Source organism: Protobothrops mucrosquamatus, unplaced genomic scaffold (assembly GCF_001527695.2).
Source record: "Protobothrops mucrosquamatus isolate PMUCROS unplaced genomic scaffold, P.Mucros_1.0 scaffold1861, whole genome shotgun sequence".
NCBI classification, from domain to species: Eukaryota; Metazoa; Chordata; class Lepidosauria; order Squamata; family Viperidae; genus Protobothrops; species Protobothrops mucrosquamatus.
The window spans coordinates 8,213-20,081 of record NW_015387990.1 but is presented as its reverse complement, the minus strand read 5'-3'; the positions used below and the strand labels follow the sequence as shown (position 1 = coordinate 20,081).

The 11,869-nt window shown below is 47.4% G+C and overlaps 2 protein-coding genes across 2 annotated transcripts in view; both read right to left on the bottom strand.

Moving 5' to 3' along the window:
- Positions 1-4,592, bottom strand: part of LOC107294192 (zinc finger protein 436-like) — a 38,058-nt gene extending 33,466 nt beyond the window's left edge. The window contains exon 1 of the mRNA XM_015823404.1: positions 4,545-4,592. Coding sequence (XP_015678890.1) covers positions 4,545-4,592 — 48 coding nt within the window. The remainder of the gene's footprint in view (positions 1-4,544) is intronic.
- Positions 4,593-5,751: 1,159 nt separating this feature from the next.
- On the bottom strand, positions 5,752-7,741 carry LOC107294197 (zinc finger protein 268-like). The gene has a single exon (XM_015823409.1). It carries the CDS (start codon positions 7,717-7,719, stop codon positions 5,752-5,754), a length of 1,968 nt encoding a protein of 655 aa, XP_015678895.1. The 5' UTR covers positions 7,720-7,741.
- Positions 7,742-11,869: the final 4,128 nt, after the last annotated feature.

The window sequence follows — 11,869 nt, the reverse complement described above, 5'->3', positions numbered from 1 at the left end:
AACCTCTGTCCCGGGCCCTCCAGAGATCATTAACCAACGTGACCAATGCCGTTTCCGTGCTGTACCCCGGCCTGAAGCCCGACTGGAGGGGGTCCAGATAATCTGTTTCCTCCAGGTGCCGAGGGAATTGCCGTGCAACCACACTCTCAACAACCTTCGCCACAAAGCGAAGGTTGGAGACCGGGCGATAGTTAGCCAACACATCTGGATCCAGGGAAGGCTTCTTCAGGAGGGGCCTCACCACCGCCTCCTTTAAGGTCGCGGGGAAGACACCCTCCCATAAAGAAGCGTTTATAATTCCCTGGAGCCAGGCTCGTGTACCCTCCCGAGCCGCCAGTACCAGCCAGGAGGGGACTATCTGTCTTTGTGGAAAGAAAAAAAACCAATGTGATGATTTATCACAGACATGTCAAACACAAGGCCCGGGGGCTGGATACGGCCCACGAAGTGGTTTCATGTGGCCCACAAAGCCATCCTGGAAACAGTGAGGGAACGGCCCCCGCTGCCTTGGCCCTAGCCCAGGCTGGCCAGGAGGGAGCCAATGTACAATTTTGTGGTGGCCATCTATGCTGAAATGCATTCAGTCTTAGCTCCACAAGGCCGTCTGGAAACAGTGAGGAACCAGCCCCTGCTGTGTCAGCCCCGCCCCCTGGGTGCATGCTGGGGAGGTGTCACCCTTTGTGAGGAATGAAGAAATGCACCATGCCTTGGCGCTTGCCCCGGTCCCACCCCCTTCTGCCAGAGACCCTCAGATCTGTCCCACTCCTGCCCAGGCCCCCACAGGCACCCTTGACACCAACGATGTAGAGCTGGCCATGCCCACCCAGTAGGCCACACCCACTCCATCCACGCCCACTCAGTAGGCGCCCCCCCCCCCAGGGCAACCACAATGCTGATGCGGCCCTCGGGTTGAGGATTTAAAAAAATGTGGACTGAGAGGCTGGAGGGATTTGTATAACATCTGTGAGGGAGGTAGGATTAAAAGGTTATAATTACCTGTTGAAGAGAGGTTGGGATTCATTGTATTTAATCACTTTGGTTTTCTTTTGTCTTTTGTCTTTCTTTTTCTTTAAATTAGTATTTTAACTTTATGTAAAATTCTCCATACAGGAAGTCATTGACTTATGACAATTATGCTCAGAAGTTACATGAGTCATTAGAGAGAGAAGAGAGAAAAAGAGAGAAGCAGCCTAGAACTAAGGAGAAATTTCCTGACAGTGAGAACAATTAACCAGTGGAACAACCTGCCTCCAGAAGCGGTGAATGCTCCAACACTGGAAGTTTTTAAGAAGAGACTGGACAGCCATTTGTCCGAAATGGTATAGGGTTTCCTGCCTGAGCAGGGGGTTGGAATACTGCATCCAGTTTTGGTCACCGCGATGTAAAAAAGATGCTGAGACTCTAGAAAGAGTACAGAGAAGAGCAACAAAGATGGGGACTGGAGGCTAAAGCATATAAGGAACAGCTGCTGGAATTGGGTATGTCTAGTTTAGTGAAGAGAAGGACGAGGGGGGACACGATAGCAGTGTTCCAATATCTCAGGGGCTGCCACAAAGAAGAGGGAGTCAAGCTATTCTCCAAAGCGCCTGAAGGCAGGACAAGAAGCAACGGATGGAAACTAAGCAAGGAGAGAAGCAACCTAGAACTAAGGAGAAACGTCCTGACAGTTAGAACAATTAACCAGTGGAACAACCTGCCTCCAGAAGCGGTGAATGCTCCAACACTGGAAGTTTTTAAGAAGAGACTGGACAGCCATTTGTCCAAAATGGTATAGGGTTTCCTGCCTGAGCAGGGGGTTGGACTAGATGACCTCCAAGGTCCCTTCCAACTTTATTGTTGTTGTTGTTGTTGTTGTTGTTGTTGTTGTTGTTATTATTATTATTATTATTATTATTATTACCTCCAAGGTCCCTTCCAACTTTATTATTATTTAGTGGCTCATCGTGGCTGATTTCACAAATTTTTGTGGTAGTCATTAAGGCAACAGATTGAGCAAAACCATCATATGCGATCTGCATTTTGTGCCAGAAAATAGAAATAAATATCAATTTCCAGCAAGAAATATCATAAATAGCAGTCACATAACCGGGGAACACTGCAAACGGACGTAAATGCAGCCCATTTCCTGAGCACCCAAAATGTGATCACATGACTGCAATGGCAGTGGGGGGGGGAGCAGTTGTAACTTCAAGTCCAGGTCATGAGTAACTTTTTTGAAAACAGTATTGAAGTGGATCAAGGGAAGTCATTCCTCCTTCCTATTCTGCTTTGGAATATAACACACACACACAAACAACACATCCTGTTATATTCTGGGTGCCACATTTTATAAATAACACTGAGAAGCTGGAGCATGCGACGAAGAGCAACTGAGATGACAAAGGCCTTGAAGGAATAGCAAAGAATTTAGGGCAATCTAATCCTAATTCTATTCTATTCTAATCTAATCTAATCTAATCTAATCTTAATTTTAAAAAAAGAAGACTGTGGGGAGACCCGAGAACTTCTTTTTAAATATAAGCAGTCCTTGATTTACAACCAATCATTTAGTCACTATTCAAATTTACAACAGCACTGAAAAAAGTGACATGACCCATTTTCACACTCAAAACCATTGGCCACTTAATCAAAATTCGGATGCTTGTGACAACCGGTACGTATTTAGAGCAGGGCTTTTCAACCTTTTCAGAGACTGCACCACTTTTAGGATATGGCAATATTCGAGTACCAGCAGTCACCTAGCAGGTGGGCGTGGCCTGCTCACTGGACACTCACTGGACACAGCTGACTGGAGACAGCTGGGTCGCCACGGAACAAGTCGCACTGGCTAACTCGATGTGGGGACAACTCGGTGCCCCACAAACTCGCCTCCCCAAACTGCTAGCAGCCAAGCGCATGCACATGCGCACGCATGCGCACACACCACATTCCAGGTTTGGGGATTTTTATCCACAGAGAAAGGAGAGGGCCTTCTCCTGAAGCCCAGGCACAATTGGCAATTTGCTAGCTCAGATGTGGATACAAATCTCCAAGCCTGGAATATTTGTGTGTGCACGCATCTGTCTGTCTGTGTGTGTGTGTGTAGCACGCTCAAGAGATGTTCTTTTCCCAATCTCAGACGTTGTTGTTTCCCTGTCCCGTGCCCCCTCCTGGCAAAGCAGGAAGTGGAGGACGTTTGCAGGAAGCAGTTTCCTCCAAGTCCAACTTCTGTCTTAACAGATCCCTGGAAAGCAAGAGGCGTCAGGGGAGCAGCGCTCCTGGATCCTGCACAAGGAAGGCTGGCCCTTCTCGAAAGGGAATTCCCATTTCCAATCGTGAGTAGTAAGGATGCTGGCTTGTTGGGGCAGCCTTCTCTAACGCAGCTCCCCTGCCACCCCCTCCTCCTCTCCAGAGATCTGCAGGAGAGACAGAGATCTGAAGGGCGAGGTGCAGCCTTCATATTGGCCACTTCTACCTCTCCAAGCCCTCCTCGATGAAACATACATTATATACTAGCTGTACCCGGCCACGCGTTGCTGTGGCTCAGTCTGGTAAAAGCGTGTGTTGCTTTTATGCCCAACAGATGGCGCTGTTTTTCAAAAAAAGCATAGTCGCTCACTAAACGGGAGCCTCTTAAATCGCCCATCAAGTAGTGCTGAGGGCAAAAATTAATCAAATAAAATTTTGCAGCTCTCTCCTGTTACTACATCCTATTACCTCCAGAACGCGCCCTTGGATTGCACAAGGGGCTAGGCTAAAATCCGGTTGAGTAGTTTGCAGCCAGGTGTTCAGTACATATCTTGCCAATGTGGTTTTAATAGGCCAGGAAGGGACAGGACAGTGATGGCGAACCTTTTAGAGACTGAGTGCCCCAAAACCATCCCCCCACCCCGTCCCCGCTCCGCCCTGCCCGCTGGACCACCCACCATCTCCACGGCCTGCCCAGATCACCCAGGCAGCCCAGCAGCGCCCTGGTGGCCACGCCCTCCGCCCATGCCCCACAGCAGCCTCTGCGTGCGATGGGGTGCAAGGGCGGAGTCTTGTCCCCCACTGCCTGGCTACCATGTCCTTGGTTGCGCTGCTTCATATGGGCTGCACCTGGGGGCAACTCTCCGGGGGGGGCTGCTGGTGAGGAGGGGGCCGTGGGAGGAGGCGGGGCTGGAGCAGAGGTGTGTGTGCCCACAGAGAGGGCTCTGAGTGCCACCTCGGGCACCCGTGCCATAGGTTCGCCACTACTGGGATAGGAAAACCCGAGGAAAACTTTCCAATCAATAAACCATGGTGGACTCTGCTTGTTTTGCCCTATTTGGATTCTCCTCCCCAGTGGCAGCCCATCAATTTCAGAACTGCACAGCCACAAAGACAGAAGCCTTCAGCCTCCCAATCCCTGCTTAGAGAGGGATTTGCATTTCGGTGAGAGTCAGGCCATACGCCCCCAATCGAAGGAAAACCTCAAATCCAGTGGGTCAGCCCAGCTACCTCGCCCCTCCGGTTCCTTCTCCTTGCCCCCTGGGCACAGACCCAGTTGCTGTTCCTCACCACAGCTGGGACGGGACTTGAAGTACCTCTGTATTGCAAAGCAGTGCTCCCCCGGCGCTCCCGCCTGCCGCCATGCCGACAGCCCCGACTAAAGGCCGTGCGCTCCAGGAGACGGCAGCCGAGACTACAGCAGTTTTGCAGCTTGTCAGCGGTGCTCAAAGGCTGCCCAACTTTACTGTGGAATTTCGGGGTTGGAAAGCGGAGGGGCAGCGCTGGATAAGCCTCCTTTCCCCCCCTCCCCGCAGCTACCTCCTTCGGAGCCTTTGTGATCCCGATGGGCCTGCCGGCACAGATCCACCAGCTTCGTCCTGCAAAGCGCGGCTCACCCGGTGCTCTTGTCCGCCGCCATGCTGGCAGGCCAGTCGAGATCAAGAAGGCTCCAAAGGAGGTAGCTGTGGGGGGGGGGAACAGGAAGCTTTCCAGCAGGTGCCGCCATGCCTACAAACCGCTCAAAAATCTAAAACGTCCTGAGGAACTCAGTTCAGGGAAGCCTGGGGGATGCTGTGTGGGAGGAACAGGCCTGGGAGGACCCAAGGGTCGTGGTATAAAACAGGCCTTTGGAGGACAAGCTTGGGCCTGCGCTAGACCTCCAAGAGTTTTTCCCATCAGTGAGATAGCCACTGTTCTGCTTCACAATTCGCACATTCATTTAATCTGGTTGCATCAGGAACAGCAGGGGTAGGGGTAGTTAAGCAAAGCAACTGGTAGGCCCTATTACACTTGTATCTCGAGAACTACGTGTATGCTGGCCAGGGAAATCTGGGGCTCAAAATCTGGAGGTCACAAAGGTAGAAAGCTAAAATGTGGAAATTCCACAATCAATGTACAAAAAACACCACCCAAAGGCTTCTTTGCTAGTAATTTCACAATTTCTGCAAAAGAAAATATTCAGAAACATCGGCTGATAATCAGAAACAGGTAATTAGCCTTTAACAACCTAACATTTTCCATTTTCTTCTCTCCACCAACACCTGAGATGTGTTGACTAAAAAAAAAAGCAGGGCAGAATTTTTGTCCATCCATCCCCCCATGGGAGGTCAGAAATGAAATTCAAATCTTCCCTAAACACATCAACTTTTGCCTCATGCGCATTTCATTGTGTACAATAAGAGATCATTTACTTCTGAAAGACTACAGACCGGGGATTTGAAATGTTTCTTCCTTGTGTGTAAAAAGTACATGATTTATAAGGTTAGACCTAATACTGAAATCTTTCCCACAATCTGGATACTTTTATGGTTTCTCTCCTGTGTGTGTCCTCTGGTGTTTCACAAGCACAGAAGCATAACTGAAACTTTTCCGGCACTTTGGACACTCATACGGTTTCTCTCCTGTGTGAGTCCTCTGGTGTATTACCAAGTGTGAATTCTGACTGAAACTTTTCCCACATTCAGGACATTCAAAGGGTTTCTCTCCTGTGTGAGACCTCTGGTGTATCACCAGGTGAGAATTCTGACTGAAACGTTTCCCACAATCAGGACATTCAAAGGGTTTCTCTCCGGTGTGAGTCCTCCGATGTATTATCAGGCTGGAATTCAGGCTGAAACGTTTCCCACAATCAGTACATTCAAAGGGTTTCTCTCCTGTGTGAGTCCTCTGGTGTATCACAAGGTTAGAACGGTAACTGAAACTTTTCCCACAATCAGGACATTTAAAGGGTTTCTCTCCTGTATGAGTCCTCTGGTGGTTCACCAGGTTGGAATTCTGACTGAAACTTTTCCCACACTGTGGACACTCATAAGGTTTCTCTCCTGTGTGAGTCCTCTGGTGTTTCACCAAGTGGGAATTTGCAATGAAACTTTTCCCACAAACTGGACACTCATACGGTTTCTCTCCTGTGTGAGTCCTCTGGTGGTTCACCAGGTCAGAATTCTTCCTGAAACTTTTGCCACAATCTGGACATTCAAAAGGTTTCTCTCCTGTGTGAGTCCTCTGGTGTATCACCAATTGGGAATTCTGACTGAAATGTTTCCCACAATCAGGACATTCAAAGGGTTTCTCTCCTGTGTGAGTCCTCTGGTGTATCACAAGGTTGGAATTCTGACTGAAACTTTTCCCACATTCTGGACACTCGTACGGTTTCTCTCCTGTGTGAGTCCTCTGGTGTATTACCAGGTTACAATGGTAACTGAAACTTTTCCCACAATGTGGACACTCGTATGGTTTCTCGCCGGTGTGAGTTCTTTGATGATTCACCAAGTTAAAATGGTAATTGAACCTTTTACCACAATCAGGGCACTCGTATGGTTTCTCTCCTTTGTGAGTCCTCTGATGGTTCACCAGGTCATAATTCTGACTGAAACTTTCCCCACAGTCAGGACATTCAAACGGTTTTTCTCTTGTGTGAGTCCTCTGGTGTTTTACCAGGTTGGAGTTATGACTGAAACTTTTCCCACAATCAGGACACTCATATGATTTCTCTCCTGTGTGAGTCCTTTGGTGTATCCCCAGACTGGAATTATGACTGAAATGTTTTCCACAATCAGGACATTCAAAGGGTTTCTCTCCTGTGTGAGTCCTCTGGTGTATCACCAGGTGGGAATTCTGATTGAAACTTTTCCCACAATCAGGACATTCAAAGGGCTTCTCTCCTGTGTGAGTCCTCTGGTGTATCACCAGGTAGGTACTATGAATGAAACTTTTCCCACAATCAGGACATTCAAAGGGTTTCTCTCCTGTGTGAGTCCTCTGGTGTATCACCAGACTGGAATTGACACTGAAACTTTTCCCACAATCAGGACATTCAAATGGTTTCTCTCCTGTGTGAGTCCTCTGGTGTATCACCAGGTTGGAATTCTGACTGAAACATTTCCCACAATCATGACACTGAAAGGGTTTCTCTCCTGTGTGAATCCTCTGGTGTGTCACCAGACTGGAATTGTTACTGAAACTTTTCCCACAATCAGGACATCTGAAAGATTTCTCTCCTTTGTGAGTCCTCTGGTGTATCACCAGGTGGGAATTTGCAATGAAACTTTTCCCACAAACTGGACACTCATATGGTTTCTCCCTGGTGTGAGTCCTCTGATGTATCACCAAGTTGCCATGCTTGCTAAAGCATTTACCACATTGGGAGCACTTGTAGGGCATCTGTCCTGTGGGGGTCCTTCTATAAACCACAAGGGAGCTATTCTGACCAAAGCTTTTGTCACATTGGTAGCACTTGTATGGATTTTTTCCAATGTGGATCCTCTTGTGCATAATCAGCTGTGATTTGCAAACAGTGCTTTTCCCACAATAAGCGCATGTATGGAGCTTTTCCACCTCTGATATTCTTGAGGAGATTTTAAAAATATGTGTGATCCCTTGTTTAGTGGTGTTTTAATTGCAGCTACTGTTTTCTTCCTTCCAGCACAAGGCCTACAGTACTGCCTGCCTGTGGACGCCTCTGGATGCTTCTCTAGATACCTCTCCAGATGTCAGCTTGGAGGAAGATGAACCAGTTCCAGGCACGTCTGGATGGTCAATGGCTCCAAGCAGCCACTTGAGGAGTATTTGGCTGAAGCACAGCTGCAGCAGGACAGTCCTGAGGCTTCAGGTGGGGAAAGCATGCACTGTAGCCAGTCAGTGAGGAGGAAGAGGAAGTACCTTCTGCACCTGATTCAAGAACACATAGAGCAGAGAAAAGGCAGGAACAGAGAAGGTCAGCCAGATTACTCGCGAGGAGAAAGCCTCGCCCTTCTTCACGGGCTGCACCAGAAACTGGTTATTTAGTACAGCACAGATGGAAGCAGTCCTGGGAACAACCTGTTCATTTCCTAGCTGTGTTTTCTGGTTGTTGTGATTCTTGCCTTGCTTTGGATTGACACTGCCTTGACTTGGATCTTGTCTTGTGAACTCTAGACTTTTCTTGCCTCGTGAACCCTCTTGTATTGTGGATTTAATTTTGCCTGGAGGATTTATTTTGATTGGGAAACCTTCAAGTGCCTTGTGGACTCATGGGCCATTGTTCTATGGACTAGCATTGGGCTGCTTATGGCTGGACTTAATTGAGACAGTTCTGAGTTTTTGGTGAAGGGAGTTGCAGAGGAATATTAACAAACCCAGTAAACCACAGTTACGTGTGTCTGTGTGTGAGTGGGAAAGCACACTGCCCTATGTGACAATCCAACTGACCTTTTCCTCCACACTGACTTCCAGAATGGAAAAATAATCTCCCTTGACTTTTCCTGTAATGTATCCTTGAGTTCAGCAGACTCTATTTTTTTCCAGCTTGAAATCTCTTCTTGATTTTCTCTTGTCTTTCGCCTGCTGGGATAGGAGAAGAATTGTGTAATCTTCTGAAGGAAATTGAAACTATTTTGATTTCTGGCTTGATTTGCTTTCCTTTTCAAAAATTATTTTCAGTTGTCCGGAGTGTTCTTATTGCCATCCTCTTTGTCTATAAGATTCAAAGAAAAGTGAAACTTTGTTTATATAATGCTTGCAGAAGATGTGAAAAAAAGAAAGCATACATTACATTTAAAAAGCAAACATGCTACAATGCTAGAGTAACCTCTTACATTAATTATGATTCACTGAACATTACAGAGATAATAATAATAATAGTAAAGTTGGAAGGGACCTTGGAGGTCATCTAGTCCAACCCCCTGCTCAGGCAGGAAACCCTATACCATTTCGGACAAATGGCTGTCCAGTCTCTTCTTAAAAATCTCCAATGTTGGAGCATTCACCGCTTCTGGAGGCAGGTTGTTCCACTGGTTAATTATTCTGTCAGGAAGTATCTCCTTAGTTCTAGGTTGTTTCTCTCCTTGCTTAGTTTCCACCCGTTGCTTCTTGTCCTGCCTTAGGTGCTTTGGAGAATAGCTTGACTCCCTCTTCTTTGTGGCAGCCCCTGAGATATTGGAACACTGCTATCATGTCCCTCCTCATCCTTCTCTTCCTTAAACTAGACATACCCAATTCCAGCAGCCGTTCCTTATATGCTTTAACCTCCAGTCCCCTAATCATCTTTGTTGCTCTTCTCTGTACTCTTTCTAGAGTCTCAACATCTTTTTTACATCGTGGTGACCAAAACTGGATGCAGTATTCCAAGCGTGGCCTTACCAAGGCATTGTAAAGTGGTATTAACACTTCACGTGATCTTGATTCTATCCCTCTGTTATCCCAAGTTCAAATATCCATTCAATCATGAAATTCCCATATTGACTTTAATCAATCACAAATTCTTAGCACTACAAAGGGTTATCATCAAATACATGTGGAAGTGTTGGAGATAGATTATACAATTGTACATATATGCATACAGAGAGAAATACAAATATAAATATATATATGTGGAAAATCCATGTTTTCAGCCTGAAAAATGTCCCAGAATGGTTATAGTCAAACCTTCTGAGCTACGTTTAGAGATGGGGGGGGGGCTTTAACTGCTGAAATGATGACTAAAGCCTCTACAAGATTTGAAACACCAGTTTTGCCCATGGAAGCCCTCAGCTCCAAGTATGGGCAGAAAATATTGTCCACAACTGATCTGGGGACATCCCCTTCAAGTAGTCCTAACTTACTGACCAGAACTGGGATTGGTATCTGTGTCACTAAGGACCCTGATCATTAAGCATGATGTCACATGACAGTGCCAACTTACATCTGTTCCTCTGCAGTTGTTAAACAAAGACATTTTTTCATTATTGTGACTTGCAATTTCCTGCCAGTATACCCATCGATTTTGCTTATCAGAAGCTGGCTGTGGAGATCAAAAATGGGGGATCATGAGTGTGGGATGAAGTGACCAACATAAATGTATACCAGTTGGCAGAACCCAAATGGGTGTAACTCCCTTTCCCTGCATCTTTATAACCGAAGGCTCAGTGAACGAGTGGTAAATGAGGACTACCTATACAACTGAACATCCTGAAAGGTCCTCCATAGATACTTTTTAAGAAGTGCTATATCAGTGTTTCTCAACCTTGACAATTTTAAGGCATGTGGACTTCAATTCCCAGAATTCCACAGCCAGCAATGCTGGCTGTGGAATTCTGGGAGTTGAAGTCCACATGCCTTAAAATTGTCAAGGTTGAGAAACACTGTGCTATATTAAGCACACTTGAACCTGGTTAATACACGGATGGAGCTCCAATAGGAAATACCCTGCTTGTTGGCTACACATGAAAGTAAAAAAAACAAAACTCCCAGGTGAGATCAGTGGCAGATCAGTCTGATATTGTTATCAAGAAAACAGCAGGTCCATAAGAGGATAATAAGAGTCCGCAAGGAGAAGGGCGGGATACAAATCAAATTAATAAATAAATAAATAAATAAGAGTTGAAAGGGACCTCAGAGGTCTTCTAATCCAATCCCCTGCTTAGGTGGGAAACCTATATCATTCTGGACAAATGGCTGTCCAATCTCTTCTTAAAAACCTCCAGTGATGGAACACCCACAGTGTCTGGAGGCAAGCTGTTTCATTGATTGTTCTCATTGACAGGAACTTTCTCCTCAATTCTAGGTTGGATCTCTTTTTGATAAGTCTCCATCTGTTACTTCTTGTTCTGCCCTCCGACACTTTGGCGCACAGGTCAATCCCCTCTTCTATGTGACAGCCCCTCCAATTTTGAAAGAGTGCCATCATCTAAACACAAGTTCTCCATGCGCCATTTTAGTCCAACAACTGAAGCCTCTCTGCAGCCCAAACAATAAACTGGCTCTTCTGCAGACCAGTCTCTGTTCCCCCAAATGCCCTGCAGGCAGTTATTAGAGCTCCCAGGCCTGTCCCTTGACCGGAAATTCTGTTATCTTTCTGAATATTATCAAAGAACCCCCTTGATCTCTTTCGAAAGCTGTTTGTAAATAACAGTGGAAAGCTTCTTTTTCAGGGTAGATTATTCAGACCTTAAAAGGACTAAAATTGAAAACCTCCACAGACAGGGCTGTTCCCTGACATGGGCAGAGAGAAACAGGGACACAGCAGCCACCAGAGAGGGAATCTGGGCAGGTAAGAGAGGCAGATTCGGGAGCTCCATCCCAAAGGAAGCCCACCTGGACAGGGCTGCCCATCGGCCAAGCCCACCTGGGCGCCTCTCGGGTCTCCCTCACCCGCCTTCCAGACGCCCCTGGCCTCCTCCTAGCAGGGTCCCCGCCCTCGCCTCCAGCCACGCTCCCCCGGCCTCTTCCCCTCCCTCCCCTCCAGGCACTGGGAGGCTGATCCTCCCCCCCCAGCAGCCACAGGGGAACGTGGGAACGGCGGTGCCCAACCTTCCGGGAAACGCCAGGAGCCCCCACGCTGGGAGCCGGGCTGCGCCAAGAGGAGGGGCTGCGGGGCAGGAGGGGGTCTCGGGGGAAGGATTTGAAGGGGGTCGGAGAGCCGTTCGCGGAAGCAGCAACCGAGGAGGAGGAGGAGAAGGGGGTGCAC